The sequence below is a fragment of the Artemia sp. Qi Xiang Cuo genome, chromosome 3 (assembly GCF_049724085.1).
Source record: "Artemia sp. Qi Xiang Cuo chromosome 3, ASM4972408v1, whole genome shotgun sequence".
Classification (NCBI taxonomy): Eukaryota; Metazoa; Arthropoda; class Branchiopoda; order Anostraca; family Artemiidae; genus Artemia; species Artemia sp. Qi Xiang Cuo.
Genome location: NC_142796.1, coordinates 57,074,949 through 57,095,209, shown reverse-complemented (window position 1 = coordinate 57,095,209; position 20,261 = coordinate 57,074,949). Strand labels below are relative to the sequence as shown.

Below are 20,261 nucleotides of genomic sequence, written 5' to 3'. Positions count from 1 at the left end.
GTGGAGAAATCCTGAAATCAAGAGCATTGAACAATAAGAAAACATTTCTCGTTATGACTCAACTTTTTAGGTGTACAATCATTTATGAGCGGAAAAAACCCAAAGAAACTGGTCATTAAAACCACCTAAAACCTTAGGGCTTCAAAAATTTTGACTGTACATGAAACTGCTTATAAAAATTACGTTTTAAACACAACCGGTGTAGAATTCATAGTCAGTTAGTTTCAGCAAGTCAATGATGAAGCTGTTATCAATATTAACTTTTGTCTTTGTTGGACTGATCTTTCCAGGTAATAAAACATTTTTTTGTAAATAAAAAAAAAAAATATTTTAATGGTAGTTGTTGGTAAAATTATGTAATAATATCAGACGTTAGAATAGATTTCCGGAAAAGGTCTAGATTAGGGGCTATTAAGAAGGAAACGTCAAGAAAACAACTTCATAATATGCAGAATAGTTGTAGCTAACATATTTTGAATGCAGCTCCACTATATTTTCCCCCAACCCCACTAATGTACAAACATACAGCCCAAATTATACATTTCCCATGCATTCTGTCGATGCGTCTCTCTTGTTTCGAACCGTCTACCCGTAAACTGAATCAACTGTGACGAAAAAAGAACCAGAAAAACAAAAGCGATGGGTGTCAGAATGTACGGGAAATAAACAATTTGGGCTATATATTTGTACATTAGGGGGTGGGGTGGGGGTAGAATATATTGGAGCTGCAGTCAAAATGTCCTAGCTATAATTATCCTGCATATTATGAAGTAACAATTGTTTTCTTAATATGTTTCCTTGTCAAAAGGTCCTAATCTAGTATCAATTTTTCTGTTTTTTGAGGGGTTCAAACTGTTTGTGTGTCTGAGGGAGGAGGTGGGAGGTATATTTATGGAATAAGTATTTCCTCTTAAACTTATTCCATAAGCTTGGGAGGGGCGGTGCCCAAAAGGGGTATTAGAAAGAGGGTGCTGGTCAAATGTTATGGAAAAGCAACGTATTGCTTGTTAAATATTATAACATCTTCTATTAAACAATAAAAACGCCTGTTGTCGATTTTTTATCGTGTATAAAAAATTTATAGATTTTGTGCTATTTATGATTTTGACTTTTTCACTCACCGAGTCACGCCCAAAAATGAACTATTATATTTCAATAGGGGTAAGTAAGAAGTTATTCAGAAATCATGGTTGCAGCGGCAGCTGCAACCTAGTAAAGAGCCAATCACAGCCCATAGTAATCAAAAGTCAAAAAATGTGTTTTCAAAAAACTGTCTGGAGAGAAAAATTGCCATTTGACACTGAATCAGGAATGTTAACTATTATTTCGGTTAATCTTAGAAGTAAAAGTTTATTGCGAAAAGAAATTTATGGTGATTCCGAAAAAGAGCCTGAAACCCCTTGAAAATGACGTCAAAACCTTTTGTAGGATAATGGGATTCCATCATTGGAATCAGCATGGTCGAAAACCTTTAGTAGGATAATTGCAGTCCCCCACCTTGAACACCAAGGAAAATGACTTTTTTGCATTGGTAGCACTGATCTGTCTCCCTTTTTTTTCTTTTTCTTTCCAGGGCTAGCGATTTACCAGAACATCATAGAGTGATACTTAATGGCTCATTAGAAAGTTGTTTCTCACATATACGTGTTTTTTATAAATTCCACCATGTGCAAGTGCCATATGGAACAAAAATGGCACATTTTGTGCCATTTATCAAGGGGGAGGGGATAGCGGGCTACATAAACATCGTATACAGATGCTTAATAGCTTACATTGAAGCTATTTCTCATATCTACGTTTTATTTATGAATTCCACCACGCGCAACTGCCAAATGGCAGTATAAATGGCACTATTTATGCCATGTCTTAAGTGGAAAAGCTAGGGGCTAGTGGGCTGCCAGATCTTCTTAGAGAGATGTCTAATGGTTGATTTGAAAGCTAATGCTCATATCTTAGGGATTTGAATCAGTTTTGCCATCCATATGTGCCAAATAGCACAAAAAATGGTACCTTTTGTGCCACTTCTTAAGTTGAAAAGCTTCGAAGTATAAAACGGTACCATTGTAATAATTATGGTCCAAAATCCTTAATTGGAGATTTACAAGGGACCCTCACCGTATACTCTCCCTCCCATGCCCCCTTAGTAAGTCTCATTAGTGCATTGGGAGAATTCACTATGAACTCTTTGAAATTTAGGAATGGTAACTATTATTTTGGTTCCTCTTAGAAGTGAAAGTTTATTGCGAAAAGAAATTTATGTTCATTTCGAAAAAGAGCCTGAAACCCCTTGAAAATGGCGTCAAATCGAAATAAAAAAGTGCACCATTGGAATCAGGATGGTCGAAAACCTTTTTGTAGGATATTACAGTCCCCCACCTTGAACACCAAGGAAAATTACTTTTTTGCATGGGTAGCACTGATCTGTCTCCCTTTGTTTTCCTTTTTTTTCCAGGGCTAGCGGTTTACCAGAACATCATAGAGAGATGCTTAATGGCTCATTAGAAAGCTGTTTCTAACATTTACGTGCTTTCAAAGGCGGTATATTTGCATAAACGCTAATCTGGAACTTATTAGGAACTGTAGTGAATCACTATTTTGTGTTTTTTTTTAATAGTTAGCTTGTTGTATCATTTATTTAATTGAATCATGAATCTACGCGCTATATCATGAAAAATCACTCAATTTAGGAATAAATCACGAGTTTTAGAACAAAATTCTTATTAATCACTAGCCAGAAAAAAAATCACTAGGGAACATAAAAATCACTACAAATAGTGATAAATCACTAGGGGTGGCAAGCCTGCTTCTCCTGCACACTCCCTTCATTAGAATATTAGTGATTTCTTATTATATTCAATGTTTTGTATGATATTTTGTTTAAAATTTTATTTCTTCAGAGAGAGAAGGGGCAATTTTTATGGCATTAAATAAAAAAAGCAAGTTTTTTTTTAACTGAAAGTAAGGAACGACGTTAAAACTTAAAACGAACAGAAATTATTCCGTATATGAAAGGGACTGTCCCCTCCTCAACGCCTCGCTCTTTACGCAACAGTTTGACTCTGTCTCACAACTTTATTTTTTAAAACAATATAAAACTTTTGTGTAAAGAGCGAGGCGTTGAGGAGGGGACAGCCCCTTTCATATACGGAATAATTTCTGTTCGTTTTAAGTTTTAACGTCATTCCTTACTTTCAGTTAAAAAACTTGTTTTTTTTTATTTAATTTATGAACATTTTTGAATTAATGCAGGTTTCTATTTTGGCTCACCGTACATGAATAATTAAAACAAATTTTGTATATTAATTTTAGTTTTATTTGGTTAAATGGCTTTCTTGAAAGTTCTTTAATTTCATTTACGAACGTTTTTATTAATAATAAATATTTGTAACTTACGAATTAACTTTCGTAACGAACTTCTATTTTCATATATTTTTAATACGTATATTAGGGGGTTTGCCCCCTAGTCAATACCTTTCTCATTAAGTTAAAGTTAGAATTTTGTTCAGATTCTTTAAAAATGACCGCTTAATCAAAAAGGCCGTTACTTAGAATAAATAGCTCTTATGAAAGTACTAAAAAATCTTTGGCTTAAAGAGCGAGTTATTGACTAGGGGGTGAACCCAACCATATATGTAATATTTTCTGTTCGTTTAAAGTTTTGATGTTGCTGCTGTTGCAGCTGAAAAACTTGTTTTTTTTATATTTAATTTCTGATCTTTTTTTAAATAATGCTGGGAAGTCCGGCGTCCCCTGCATAGCAGCGTCCCTTCCCCCATGAAAACTTCCTTCATGGAAAGATCCTCTCACATAACCCCCGACCACCACCCCCCCACCACCAGAAAAAATATCCCCTGATAACGTATGTATACTTCCCAATAACCAATACTATATGTTAACATTGGGTAAAGTTCGTAACTTTCAGCCCTCCCCGTGGGAACTTTGGGGTATTAAGTCATCCTAAAAGACATACTTATAATATTTTCGAACATGCTGAACAAAATGGCTATCTCAAAATTTTGATTGGGTGACTCTGGGATAAAAATGAGCGTGGGAGGGGGCCTAGTTGCCCTCCATTTTTTTGGTCACCTAAAAAGGGCACTAAAACTTTTAATTTCCGTTACAATGACCCCCCCCACGATATTCTAGGACCACTAGGGCGATACGATCACCCCTGGAAAAAAAACAAAAAAACAAATAAACACGCACCCGTGATCCTTCTTCTGGCAAAAAATGCAAAATTCCACATTTTTGTAGATAAGAGCTTGAAACCTCTACAGTAGGCTTCTCTGATTCGCTGAATATGATGGTGTGATTTTCATTAAGGTTCTATAACTTTTAGGGGGTCTTTCTCTCTTTTTTCGAAAATCAGCAAAATTTCCTCAGGCGCTTAACTTTTGATGGGTAGGACTAAACTTGATGAAAATTATATATTTGAAATCAGCATTAAAATTTGATTCTTTTGATGTATCTATTTGTATCAAAATACTGTTTTCTAGAGTTTCGGTTACCATTGAGCCGGGTCGCTCCTTACTTACAGTTCGTTACCACGAACTGTTTGATCAGTGGCTGCCTTAGAAAATATGATCAAATATTTGAATAGAACAAGCTATCAATATAAATATTTTCCATTCATAACATGAGGAAAATAATAACAGACTTACCATTTTTGTTAAAAATGAGTCGTTGAATCCATGGAATTCATTTTTAGTTATGCAGTTAGTGAATATGAGCTAGTTCAAAATATAAATGATGAATTGTTGTAAATTCGGTGTTCTTATATGGCATGAGAAATATTGTATTCTAGGAAGTATTTTCAGTGCTAATTGCTAAACCTCTAAATGTGGCATACCTTCTTCATATTCTCTAGGGAGTGTTTTCTGCTATTTATCAATTGTTTCGGCGAATAGTGGAAATATACTGTTCTTTGATTTAAGGGGGAAATGCAAGTATTTGATAAGCTGAGTAAGGAAAGAAAAATGGAAAAACTATTTATATAACAAAAAACAATAAAAAGGTAGGATGGTACATAGGATGCAAAGTGGTAATGCTTCTCTTCATAAGGGTTTAAAATTGAATTTGCGCCAAAAACAATTATTATATTCGGAAGAAACCTTAAGAAATAGGCATCGAATGGTATGTTCACTTGAATCATAGGTCATATTTGTGAATATTTTCAACTGAAACTAAGAAGTGACATTAAAAATTAAAACGAGCGTACATTATTCCGTATAAATAAAAAAGATCATGGCGGTGTTGTTTCTGCATTAGATTTTAATCAAAAATGAACAAAGAATAATTTAAAAAAAAACAAAGTTTTTCCGAGGGAAGTAAAGAGCGAAGCTGAAACTTAAAATGGACAAAAATTATTACTTCACAGCCTATTTAATATAAATTAATATAACTAGTATAAATAAACCAACTAATTATGTTTCCCTATGCTTTTAGGATTATAAAAAACTAGCGCTTTACTGAAAACACAAAATAATATAGGACTATGGTACAGTAAAAGCAAACCAATTAAGAACAGCATGGTCTAAAACATTGTATAGGGTTATTAATGGTTCATTCAAAAGCTATTTCTAATATCTACGTACTTTTTTTAATTTCTGCCATCTGTAAGTGCCATATGGCACTAAAATGGCACTTTTCGCGCCATTTCTCAAGGGATGGCACTAGCAAGCTACCAGAACATCGTAGACAGATTCATTTAAAAGATATTGCTCATATCTACGTTCTTCTTATAAATTCCACCATCTGCAAGTTCCTAATGGCACTAAAAATGGCACTTTTGGTGCAATGTGTCAAGTGGAAAAACTGTGGCTATTCAGCTAGTAGAACTTATAAGAGTTATGTTTAATGGCTTTTTTGAAGCTACTGCTCATATCTACGTCCTTTTTTTAATCAATTCTACCATTCGTAATTGTGATATAGCCCTGAGACATTTCTTAAGTGGAAAAGCTCTGAAGTACAAAACAGGTACTATTGTAATAGTTATGTTCCAGAACCCTTTACTGGAGGCTTACAGGAACTGGACACTTTTGCTCATATCTACGTGCTTTTTATCAATTCTACCATTCGTAAGTGAGCACAGAAAGCAACACTTTTGGTACCAGTAGTGTTATATTAATATCTCCGAGCAGAGTGTCTCCCCATATAGGTATGACAGTTCCGAGCAGAGTGTCTCCCCATATAGCTTTAATATCTCCGAGCAGAGTGTCTCCCCATATAGGTATAAAAGTTCCGCGCAGAGTGTCTCCCCTTATAGCTTTAATATCTCCGAGCAGAGTGTCCCACCATATAGCTATAATATAAGGTAGCAGAGTGTCCCCACCATATAGCTACAATGCTTACAAGCGGAAAGTCCCCCCCCGCCATACAAGCAGACAGTAGTTTTTTTGTATGGATGTTTGCAAAGTGGTAATGCTCCTCTTCATAAGGGTTTAAAATTGAATTTGCGCCAAAAACAATTATTATATTCGGAAGAAACCTTAAGAAATAGGCATCGAATGGTATGTTCACTTGAATCATAGGTCATATTTGTGAATATTTTCAACTGAAACTAAGAAGTGACATTAAAAATTAAAACGAGCGTACATTATTCCGTATAAATAAAAAAGATCATGGCGGTGTTGTTTCTGCATTAGATTTTAATCAAAAATGAACAAAGAATAATTTAAAAAAAAACAAAGTTTTTCCGAGGGAAGTAAAGAGCGAAGCTGAAACTTAAAATGGACAAAATTATTACTTCACAGCCTATTTAATATATATTAATATAACTAGTATAAATAAACCAACTAATTGTGTTTCCCTATGCTTTTAGGATTATAAAAAACTAGCGCTTTACTGAAAACACAAAATAATATAGGACTATGGTACAATAAAAGCAAACCAGTAAACTAGTAACTAGTAACTAGTTACCAGTAACTAGCAAACCAGTAACTAGTATAAATAAACCAACTAATTGTGTTTCCCTATGCTTTTAGGATTATACAAAACTAGCACTTTACTGAAAACACAATAGTCAAGTATAAAAAACAGGATTATTGATTTAAGAGTCAAAAATGAGTATGTATCCTGACAACACTAAACGAATCTATAAAGCTTTTCATAGTCTTACACCAGTTTCGACATTAGTAACTTTCAAGTATACAATTAAAATTATCTTAAAAACATAAGCTTAAAACTAAATATTTTTTAATTACCGCAAAGTAATTGAACAGCATACAGAAATATTTGATTGATTTATCAAGCAGCATTTTGCTCTCAGCAGCTATTACACCAAGATTCGACAAAAAATAGTCTTAAATTGTAATAACAATGATTTAGTATAACTTGAAGTGAAGTTCAAATAAGGTATAATAAGAACTGTAGAAGTCCGATTATTTCTCTCTATACAAGAGTGAATTTCAAGCTATGATGCAAATTCTAAAGCAAGTCTATAGTCCTAACACTATCAATATGGCCCTACTTCGAACTTGTGTACAAACTAATCATGACATGTCCTTTTAAGACTCAAAACGAGAGCCAGTCATTGGACTGAGCCATTGTGCAGAAGTGACACCAAATTAAACGTAAAATAATAAAGTGAATCCTAAAATGGATTGTTGATTTATCTTAAAATGGATTGATCCTAAAAGCAACTGATAACATTTTGATTCTATAAAAAGTGTTCTTAATTGGTTTGCTTTTACTGTACCATAGTCTTATATTATTTTGTGTTTTCAGTATAGCGCTAGTTTTCTATAATCATAAAAGCCCAGGAGAGCATAATTAGTTGCTTTATTTATAATAGTTACATTAATATATATCAAACAGGCTGTGAAGTGATAATTTTTGTCCGTTTTGAGTTTCAACTTTGCTCTTTACTTCCCTCGAAATTTTTTTTTCTAAATTAATTTGTCTTAAGAATCGCATGTATTATTTAGCCAAATATACTTGAAAATAAAGTTAGTTGGAAATCTTGTTCAAAATTTACTTTTAATTAGGCAAAATTTGCTTTCTAATTTGTGCGACTATTGAGCAAGTAATTCACTTTCAATGTGTTCCACAAGAATCTGACCAAATTAGTTCGAGTTTTGACACGTCAAAACATGACATGGTTTTATTTAATTATAATAATTCCGTCGAGCACAAGTTTCAACTATGAGTTACGAGTTGCCTTGTGCATTTAAATAAAAAACAAGTTTTTTCAACTGAAAGTAAGGAGTAGCATTGAAGCCTAAAAGGAACAGAAATTATTGTACATGTGAGGTCGGTTGGCCCCTGCTCAATACCTCCCTCCTTACGCTAAAGTCTGAATTTTTGTTCTAATTATTTAAGAACGACTCCTGAAACACAACAGCCGTTTAAATAAAATAATAAGCTTTATAAGAAAATTTAAAAATAAACTTTAGACTAAGTTATTCGGCCGTTTAATTAGAATAATAAGCTTTATAAGAAAATTTAAAAATAAACTTTATACTAAAGAACGATTTATTGAGGGGGAGGCAACAGACCTCATATACATAATAATTTCTGTTCGTTCTAAGTTTTGATGCTGCTCCTTACTTTCAGTTGAAAAAGATTATTTTTATTTATTTAATTTCTGATCATTTTTAAATAATGCCGGGAATTCCAGCTCCCTTCCAAAGCACATTAGGGGGGGGGAAGCATAGCATATATTAAATACGTAACCTAACCTCGGTACCTTTTTTTGCCCCTTTTACCCCAAAAAACTAAAGTTTAAAACCGAGTGAGCAATACCTCACAAGGCAGTGGAAACCAGAATTTCAATAGCATCTCTGAGATTCTATATGCGGTTCTTCTCGCGTGTCAAGTAATCCTCAAAGACACAGTTATTAGATATTTGGACTATGCTGACCAAGATAATTATCTCAAAGTTTGATCGGAAGACTTCGGGGAAAATGGGGCATGGGCGGGGGGCTAGCTGCCCTCCAATCTTTTTGTTCACTTAAAAAAGGCACTAGAACTTTTTATATCCAAGAAAGTGATCCCTCTCCAGATTTTCTAGGATCACTGGTTCGATATAATCACCTCCGGAGAAAAAAAAACTAAATAAACACACATCCGTGATCTTTCCTCTGGCAAAAAATGTAAAATTCCACATTTTTGTATATAGGAGCTTGAAACCTCTGTGGTAGGGTTCTCTGATATACTGAATCTGACAGTGAGATTTTCATTAACATCACTTTGTTGTGTTGAGGGTGTTTTTCATCTTTTTTCACAAATTGGGCAAATTTTCTCAGGCTCGTAACTTTTGATTAGTAACATTAAACCTAATGGATTTTATGTATTTTGAATAAGCATCAAAATTCGATTCTTTTGATGTATCTATGTTATCAAGACTCTGTTACTTAGAGTTTCGGTTACTATTGAGCCGCATCGCTTCTTACTTATAGTTCGTTACCATGAACTATTTGATCCACGTGAGCACTTATTATAAATAACCTGAAAGAGAAGCGGATAAGCTTATAGAGCTTCTGTTCCCTCAAAAATAACCTTAAATAGATCATTACGGTGAAAGATTTTTGCACCGGTTGTGTTGCCTCACATTTTGTATATTTCACTATAAATTCTGGAAAATACTTTAAAACATTCTAATTTACTTGCTTATATTATTCCTAAAAGAACATCACTTTAACTTACCTCCCTTCCCCTAAGGGACAAATATATTGCACGAATTATGTATGCTCAATGAATTTTTCATGGGCTGACTGTTTTCTTCTTGCCGCTTGTTGGCGTTGCTTGTTTTTCTGTAAATTAATACTAAAAAAATGATCGACCTATGGAAGATTATGTTTTATAGTTGTCCACGGAGAGATGAGGTAATCTAAAGTGATGCTTTCAGGAATGACGTAAGTGAGTATTTTATGACGTTTTTAAGTAGTTTTTAAAATTTGATAGTGTTTCCTTCCAGAGAGAAAAACAACAAAATAAGTGGCAATTATTAAATAGCTAAAATAAAGAATTTTCACTATTCTTCAGGTATCTGAAGTTTTCAATCCATTTTCCACTATGTACAAGTAATTCAAGGTGCAATGAAAAAATGTTCAATTCGGTTGGAACCAGTAACCATCCATGGAAGGCTCTAATTACTTGTGGAACATGGCGTTCAGGTTCAGAGAGAGAGAGAGAGAGAGAGAGAGAGAGAGAGAGAGAGAGAGAGAGAGAGAGAGAGAGAGAGAGAGAGAGAGAGAGAGAGAGAGAGAGAGAGAGAGAGAGAGAGAATCTATTAACCAAGATAGAGCTTACATAATCTTTCAACAATCATGGGGGATATCCATTAAGTTGTATACAATTCAGCATTTTATTGAACACTTGACTGTGCAATTTATTTTTCCAAATTCTAGCTCTATCGGTTTCCGCTGATGATGCAGTCAATTTTGGAGAAAGCACAAATTCGGAAGGAACTCAGACGCGTGGAGAAACTGAACCACTGGAAGCCACTGCTAACGACGAAGAGGAGGGTGAAAACCGAATATTATTTAAAAAACTATTACGTAAGAAATCTTTTAAATATAAACTCTATTTGTAATCATAATGCACATAAATTAAAACGTTTTGTTCGCCTAAATGACAGTTTTTGACCTTGTGAACTTTGGAAAAGTAAGCATGTTGAAAAAAGAAAGAAAGATGGCTCCTAAACAAAAAGATGATTATCAAGAGGTACCAAGGACAATGAATGAAATTTGATGGTTTCAATCGGTTAAGTTGACAGATACACAGCCATACATACCTCAGTTATTTAGAAAGATTGAAAATTCAGTTATTAGTGAAAAAGATGTTTTGAATAGGCACCAAATTCAAAAAGCAGAAACGTGGATAAAAAATAAACAAAAGCTATGCTAAAACGAATGGCACCAAGCAGCTTAAGAAGTTGTTGCTGATGTCGTAATTGTCTTTGGGAATCAACAGTTTCATAATATATGAATTTTGACGATGAAAAGTATTGTTGAATAGGTTTGCTTATTGATTTCCATGGTTCAACGAGGCAACCTTGACTAAAATGGGACTGTGCCCTGAAACTTCATAATTTAGAAATAACCAAAGGAATACGTAAACAATAGTGGCTTTCAGATGAGAATAGACCTAGATTGGCTTAAGAGAAAAGCAGTCCTTATTTTGGTGTCCTTGGTACTGTAATTAAACGAAATCTATTGATCGGTTCAATCCATTTTCTCTTATCTTATTATAACCAAGATATATCTTATTATATCTTATATACCCAAGATGTTCAGAACTTCTAGTTTTTCTCCAAAATCAGTAATATCCGCTTTGGCAAACCAATTAAGCAGTTGAGTAATACAGCTTCTGATATCAAAATCATTTTTTTGGATCTTGGAGACCTACCAACACCAGATTTTTACAAATAGCGATGTCTTAGTAACCAAAAGAAAACCTTACACCATCTTTCAGTTTTTTCATTCTGCTATAGAATTTATTTTGTCTACGGCTTTTAAATTTCCAGAGCCGACCCTCTAAGCAATTTACAATCCTCAACCCCTAGTAGTCTAATTTTAGAGTATTTGTTTCTAAAACATTGAGAAATAGAAGTCAAGCTTTAGCATAAAATTAGGGAGTACGAGAGCACGAGCCCTCAGGATAATTTATGCTAATTTTCAGCTTTAGTGTCCCTTTTAGCTTTAATTCGTAAAAAATATTTTCTTTTAATTTAGTTTCTGTTCATTTTTAATATCATAATGTAATCCAGAGAGCTATCCTCCAAAAATATCGTTTTTATAGGTACTATCCCATTATCCGGACCTCTTTAAAAAGTCAAGTTTGGTCAATGCTAATGAAATAAAATAAAATAGGATGAATATATAATAGTTTAGAAACAAATTTGGGCTATATATTTGCACATTGGGGGTGGGGGTGGGGGGACAGCAATGCATATATTAATTACGTAACCTAACCTAGACACCTACCCCCCCCCCCTAAACCCCAAAAAATCATTGCCTAGTCTATAGTGATTAACCAGAGAGGCCCGGATAATGGGATAGTACCTTTTTATATATTTTCTTCTTTCTTGTTAGAATGTCTATTTCGATCATTTGTCTCGCAGCATATTCAGACAAAAAGGTGTTCAGGCATCTTCTAATATTCTACGACCATCGGTTCGATTTGAGCAGTCCTCAAAACCGAAGTTTTAGGGGGATGTGCATACAGTCATTCATGCAGGAACACAACAGGGCTCAGTATTAAATTCATAATGTTATATGATCACCTTTCTTCTAAAGATTATTAATAAGCCCGTTACCTGAGGGTATTGAAATTTGAATTTCTTCACATGCAGACAATGATCCGCGTAGTGCAGGTGCAGCGCTCCTGATTCTCTGCCTTCGGTCGGTAGTACTATGCGTTACTTTGTCTTTAAAGGAGGGTCCATGGACCTCAATTTTGTTTCAAATAGAATATATGCTGTGTAAATCCAAAAATAGTGTAAAATTCCTATCTTTCTGACGCAATTCATTAGCGAACTTTTTCATTCGAAATTAATCTTTTGAGTAACTTTGGGTCCCCCCCCCCGAAAATTTAAAAAAAGAATATGTAACTGCCCTTAAGTATCCAGGATTTAATGATAATAATTTTTGTTAAGGATTGTTGTATCCTTTTGGGGTATGTCACATCTTGCTGAAATTATGCAGAATTACCTAGAACATAATTATTTACTGGATTATGCGGAAAAGTTTCGATGGGTACGCATTAGATACACATTTGGAACAAGCATAAAGTAGAAACTTTTATTCTACATTTTATTTCAAAGCTTCTGTTTTCTAGTTTTCGTTGCTATTACCACGGGTCACTCTTTATTTACATTTCGTTAAAGGAAAGTGCTTAAAATAAACTAATACTATATAACCTACCATAAAATTGTTTTTATTTCAATGTTTAATGCTAAGAAGATATGAAATAATGAAATGAAAACGATATGAAATGAAATTCAAAGACAACTAAAAAGACCAGGTACAATATTCAGAGATTTTGAAGAACAATGAAATGAAATGACAAAGATATGAAGATGAAGAAATGAAAAGATATTAAATGAAATTGAAAGATAAGTAAAAAGACCAGGTAAAATTTACAGAGATTTTGAAAAACAATGTAATGAAATGACAAAGACATGATGAAGATAATGAAATGAAAAGACGATAAGTGAAATCCAAAGATAAGCAAAAAGACCACGTAAAATTTACAGACTTCGAAATACAATAAAATAAAATGAAAAAGATATGAAGATAATGAAATGAAAAGATATGAAATGAAATTCAAATATAAGCAAAAAGACCAGGTAAAACTTAAAGATATTTTGAAATACAATGAAATGACAAAGATATGAAGATAACGAAATCAAAAGATATAAAATGAAATCCAAAGATAACTAAAAAGACCAGGTAAAACTTACAGAGATTTTGCAAGACAATGAAATAAAATGACAGAAATATGAAGATAACGAAATGAAAAGATATGAAATGAAATTCAAAGGTGAGCAAAAAGACCAGGTAAAATTTACAGCGATTTTATAACTTAAAACTTATACATAATTAGGCATAAAGACTCAAGCTAATCTTTGACGGGGAAAACAAAGTCCAACACCACCTGGAACTTCTCAATTTGCTATTGCCCTGGTAATGCTCACGTAGTGGAAAATTTGCCTATGCCAGGTCTAGACGCATTGGATTTTGGAAGAATCTATTGATGATTTTGTCACTTTTTTCAACTTAAACTTTTTCAAAATACTCTATAAATTTACTAGGAAAATCTAAATTTCTAAGAACAGTCCACTCAAAAGAAAAACTTATCAGATTTCTTGAGAAAACGTCAAGTTGAAAATAGCGGCAAATTTTTTAAAAGTCCTGTCAAAATCATATGCGTCTGAACAAGGCAATGAAATTTAATATCTAGCGTGATATTGATGGGGGATCTCCAGCAGTAAATCAGTTGTAGTAATTTAAAACAAGCTAAATTGTGCAACCAAAAATTTTGAATGGGAGTGGAAAGCTATATAGCTTGTTTCACTGTTTTGACTTTTTATTAAGAAACAGATGTTATAAAAAGTAAGGTTTTATTAGGCATCAAAAATAAGAAAAGAATGATTTTGGTTTCAATATCCTCCAATTATCAATAATCAAATTAAAAAACAGGACATGGCTTGTTTTTAAGAAAAAAGAAACTTTTACAGGACCAAATAAGATATGCCGAATGCATTAAACCAATCGGATAGGAATTTCTTTGCTTGCGGAGTTGGAAAGTATAATTAAGCTTATAAAAAAGCGAATTGACATACTTTAAGTTATAACAGCCAAAGTTATGTATAACTTTGTCAGTTAAGACTAACAGGGGTGGATACAAAATTAGTTTGGAGTGGAACAACGAAACTTAGGTTCCTGCATTGGCATTTTTTGCGCCTCTGCTCCTAAAATGCTTTTCTAGTATATAGTCATGATAAAGCAAACATTTCTTCTTTAACTTCAATTTTAACTTACATCGAACTTTAACTAATACTATCTTATCTTTTTAGTGAAGCAAGCACTGTTTGGAGGATATGGAGGATACGGCGGATACGGTGGCTATGGATTCCGCCAACCCTATTACGGTGGCTATGGCTACCGCCCACCCTATTACGGTGGATATTATAGACCATACGGAGGATATGGATATTACGGATGATATTGTATTTAAAATAGAACTTATTTATTATTAAAAATATTATGCTCATAGATATGATGCAACATTTTAGGGATCTGTCTTATTGAAAAAATGGAAGACTCGTTTTGAATAATTAGTCGTTTTTTTACTGCTTTTGTTTTTCTAATGAAATAACCAGCACAGTAAAAATTATCAATCTAGAAGCCCCCACAGAAGGGGGCAAGGGCCTTGGCTGTTGCATGATTTTTGTCACTTTTAGATGCTCCCTACGTAAGTGTATGCTCCATGATTTTCCATTCAATAGTTTGTAGATTTGTTGAGAGTGAGCCCCTTTGTCAATCACTTTTGGTGTAGTTGTAGTTGTCGCTAGTGTAATACCTTAAATTCAAATTACTAAAGCAATGGATTTTATAGAGAAGTTTAGGTTCATCGATAAACTGACCATCCCGAAGCAGTCTTTTTATTATTATTGTTGACTTCAAGATGTTAATTTTACCCGGTAGTCGAAAAGACTGCTTCAAAACTGATAACCGAACAAAATGACAAAATAATAACTGAATTGTAACTGAATGAAACGGTAACTGAAGAAAAAAAGAATCGTAACTCACCTGCTTTGTTTCTACTAATTTTGTAAGCCGAGTTATTTTGTTTTTGAGTATTTCGAAAGGTTAGTTGATTTTTGTATTGTTCTGAACATTGCAGATGGGTGAAAGAAGATCATTGGGGGGCTAAGGTTGGAAAATAAATATCTATTTCTAAAAAAAAATGAAAAAAGTATCACCTATATGTGTTTGATAACTATATTTTCATTGTTCTTCAACACATAAGGCATATTGATTAACCAGCGAGGCTTTTTCAAGATTTTAGACGGTAAATCACGGAAAACTGTCATTATTCTTGGTACACATTTAGTGCTTTGCCTCCACAGAGGGAAAAAAACTATAAGACTGAAAACTATTTTAAGAAAATATCTATAATATAGCACCATCTATAATTCATAGCAGTAAGATGCATCAGTTGTCTCTGGGAACAAGCAGAAGAGAGGAGGGAACCCGCCGCAAGTGCCGTATTGTACCCGCCGGTATCCATTTACCCATAAATTGCCAGGAATAGGTGAGTAGGCCCTGACACTTCCCTTGTTCCTGTCTTTTTTTTCATTGAATATTTATTCAGCCCTTGGTGCTGATGGCCTGGACTGCCAGGATGCTTGCTTACAGCCTGTTCCGAATGATGGCTAAAATGGTATCGAAAAAGGTTACTTTCCAGTGTAAACTCCTGTTTTTCAGAGTCACGCTTTTTATCGAAGTGTGTTAGAACTCTTCTGTCGGGAATAATCGGACGTCCTCCGTCGTCAGTGGATGAGCGTTCTGTCTCTTCGAAACTATCTAATGCAGTTATTCTATAAAAAAACCGCCTACCTATCTCGAAAATCCTATTGAGCGCAAAGAGACCCTTGATACACTGGACGGTTATGACGGTATCTTAAGAGTGAAACTCGATCCTGTCAAGAAATGATGGTTAGTTCATACCAGAGATAATGCCACGACCGACTCTCTCTCCACCACTGATACTAGTCAGCTTAATGTGTCCACTAATGTCATTAATCGAAAAGTGCTCGGTATTGTGAGTGACTTCGTGCTGGTGTACTCAATTCAGAGCTCTTAAATATCATTTCTGGTTTTGTTGAAGCAATGAAAATTGGAGGTTCCGGATCCTTCCGCTTCGAATTTCTTAACCATTATGCCTTGAATAAAGCTATGTACGATGATTTACGCTTGAGATACGCGCATTTTAGAATTAGAGCTTACCAGAAATTACCTCTTAGATGTTAAGGCTGTCAGTCCCCGAACCATGATATCGGTAGTTGCTCGTTCTTCTCAACTGACAAGAAATATTCAAGGTGCGTGACTGGACATTTTAACACACGTGGTAATCCATGTACTGCGAGCCCAAATCGCACTAATTCTGGGGGTGATCACGTTTCCTATAGTCACAGATATACAGTGTCCGAAAAAGCTCTGAACAAGGTTAAAAATGACACGTAGTGGCAATAAATTGTGCTTTGCTTTACTTAATTTTAAAGGAACCAAAGACAAAGATCCTCAGATTGATGAGCCGTTTGATTATGATACAGTCTTTCTACAGGAACATTTTCTAACTAAATCTAACAAAGATGCTCTTAAACCTTCGTCCACTCATCACGCGTTTTTACGTGATGGTAAAAAAAAACTTGTGTACGACCATCTGTTGGCCTTGCAACTTTATTTCGCTCCTCTTAAAAGCCTGAGGTTCTGTCTTCTGATCATAACTTGCTGGCAATTAAATGCGGTAATCTGGCCTTCATGAATGTCTATATGCCATGCCATCGCAAAAACATTTCATCCCTATCTTCCTTCGTGGATGCTTACCAGCCACTCAGGACACTTCTGCTAAGAGTGACTAAACGGTGATTAAACTGGATTATGGCTGGTTGTATTAATGCTAATTTTCTGTCCCGATCGGAAAGACGTGACCTGTTCTTTCATACTTTACTAAGTGACTTTTAGCTGGTCAACAAAGACAAACTTCTCACCTGCATTCATCATCGTGATTATGCTCGATCAAACCTTATTGTAGCTCCAAACAGATGACTCGTGATTCCTCCTGTCATTGTTTTGGATGATAAAATTGAGAATGACCATCTGCCTTTAACTTGTGAAATAGAAGTACCTGCTCTACTTGCTTTTGACTGTTCATCTAACCATAATAAATGGTCTCAAATAGTCCAATTTGGAAACGAGTAAATTCTAAAGTTTATTTGTATATTCTTTGCTCGCTGTTTTCGAGCTTGAACGTGCCTTTTCACCTTTTACAAACCTCAGCGAGGTCACCGGCAGCTCAAATTGGTCTTAATTTGTTACTATTACCAGCTCGTGTATTGTTTGAAGTCAGCCGCTGCAGCCTCAGTTCATATTGAATGTGTTAAGTACAAACTACAAGTTGAAAGAACAGGGAATTTTTTCATAAGACAGTGGAAAATTAAACCTATATGAATATTTCAACGCTATTATCCAAGGGCCGTCCTCAGCAAAACAAATGAAAATATGCAAGAAACTCACAATAAAATACGATCATTAAAACATTTCTTCGTTGATTAATGATATTAGCGTGTTTTTCCATAAACTAATAAAATAAAAGACATCATAGGTCAACTGCTCCCCATAAGCTAGACGTAAATAGCGACGAAGACCACACAGTGGTTAAGGTTAGTTGTATACAATACCAATATTAAACGTGGTAATATTGGTACTATAATTCGTATGTTCGGTTGAGATGGATGTCCGATATATCTGAGTCTATCAAAGTAAAGAAGGGAATCAAGCAAGGTGGTATGCTGTCTCCATATATTGTTTGATGTGAGGCTGCAGAAAGTCTGCGAAAGTTGTGTCCTACTGTGTTTAAAAAAAAAAAAATGATGGTGTTAGTCATATTGGTTATTCTGATGACTTACTATTGGTTAGCCATATTAGGTCAGGCCTCGCTACGAATCTGTATGTTCTGACTGGTGTTCTGGGCAAAGTCGGACTTTCTGCAAATGCTTCTAAATGCGAGTTTCTTTGTTTTAATATTTCTAACCTTGCTCCCATTACGTGTGGGTACAATACTCCCTGAGTGTGTTTCAAAGATGAAATGGCTTGGCGTTACTTTTCTGTTACACTTTTGGCTACATGTTCGTCTTTGGTTGCTAGTTCTTTACACTGTATTCGTATCTCGTATGGCAAAATCTTGCTAGATAGAGGAATGTGCAGTCGTCGAAGTCTATGTAAACTTCACCATAGTTTTTGCTTTCCAACAATTCTGTTTCTTTCTGGTTTCCCGCCTTTAATGAGGAATAATGACCTTCTTCAGTTAAGAAGAATATATTTCAAATATCATAAATTCTTATTATATTTACCAAGATGGTATCGAAACCGAAAGATTATTTCTCGTTTTGGACTTGCCAATTTGCCAGTGCTGCTTGGCGACATCGCTAAGATCTGAGAGCTGATACTCTGAAAACGATGACTGCCAGTGCTCCTCTCGGTAATTTTTCACCAATTTGTAATTGACATAGCTGGACATAGCTAGGTTGTTTTGTGTTGTGCTTTTGTTTGTATTTCCTTGCAGGCTATAATATTTTTGTTCCTTGCGTGTATATAGTTTTTTTTATTTTTGTCCTTTACTCCACATCCATTTTTTTATTATTGCGGGTTAAAAATAAACTCACTTACGTACTTACTTGTATCATTTATAAGAGTGCATCAGTTTACTACATACTGTAACACGCCTAATGGTCAAATATAAAGCCCAAGTTTTATATCTCCATGAATTTTCGCGTCTATGGATGTATTGACGTTGCTTATATAATTAAATTAGTACCTTGTTTTTAGTATCAGTGGATTTATTCTGGTTTCCTCTTGCATAGATACTTCACCTAAATCCAATAAATACTTTGAAAGCCTTGGCTTTCCCAGTTTCATGCATATTTGTTTATATTTTCCTTAACCTTTCGCACATTAATCAATCCAAGCCCTCTTCTATTGCACTTTCCCCTATATTTCACAAAGTCCTTCACACTTTTTGATAGAACTTACTGAACTAGATAGCAAAGTTTAACTGGTGTTAAACAACGGCAAATTCCTTTAAATTTAAATATATCATACTCAGGGTGGATCCACGATTTTTTTTTAGCGAAGGGTGCATAATAGGTTGCTTCGATAAACTTGCGACCAAAGAAATACCAGTAATTTAAAAGGAACCTTGACAATTATGCGTCATAGGTAGGTATTGGAAATGACTTACTTGACTTGAGGCTCCTGCCGAGGGTTTGGCGTAGAGAACGATGAGACTAAGCACCTCCAGGTTGACCTACCGCTTGCCAGGCTCGCAGCTTCTTCCACCGGGTAGTGGAAATGGTCGTAAATTTAATCTAAAATCAGGTGACGGTTAAAGTTTAAATAAATCTTTTGAAATTAAAATGGTACGAAAATATTGACACAAAAAATAGTAAGTTATAAAAATTACCTAGCCATAAAAAAATAAAAAGCGGTTCACCATCTATTAAAAATATATGATATTTAATATTTTCTGCATAATTTTTCGTCTTTTTACTTCTGACCATTATATCGAGTGAGTTAAGCTCTGTATTTAAAAAAAAAATTGGTGTTGAACCGTCTTTTGGGGTCATACATTTTTGTGACTATTTGTACAGGTCAAACCATTTAGCATGTCGCCTAACTATGTGGCATCGTTTAGTAATTATGATAGTAATAAAAAGTAGGAAATGCAGATTAAGATACAACTTGTATATTCGTAAAAGATGTATTAAACATTAAATACTAGCTCTTTTAGGGATGTAACAAGAAAAATAGAACAAAGAGATAGAAATACATAGAAGACATTTAAGAGGAGGCTTTAAGTATAGGTAATGAAGCATGAACTAATCACTATTTCTTTTTAAAAATAGTGTCTTAATAGACAGTCTCCACTTTGATTGACCAATCAAAATTTCACTTTTGATAACAACGTAGTGTATCTTTCTACTATTAAACTTCGATATATTTTGCTTAAATCACAGAATTCACAATTTTATG

At 34.3% G+C, this 20,261-nt stretch overlaps 1 protein-coding gene across 1 annotated transcript; it reads left to right on the top strand.

Moving 5' to 3' along the window:
- The first annotated feature begins 174 nt into the window (after window positions 1-174).
- LOC148954321 (uncharacterized) lies at window positions 175-14,720 on the top strand. The gene is made up of 3 exons (XM_089086239.1): window positions 175-290; window positions 10,350-10,499; window positions 14,522-14,720. The coding sequence occupies exons 1-3, from the start codon at window positions 236-238 to the stop codon at window positions 14,668-14,670; spliced, it is 354 nt and encodes a 117-aa protein (XP_088942365.1). The 5' UTR covers window positions 175-235; the 3' UTR covers window positions 14,671-14,720.
- The last annotated feature ends 5,541 nt before the right edge of the window (window positions 14,721-20,261 follow it).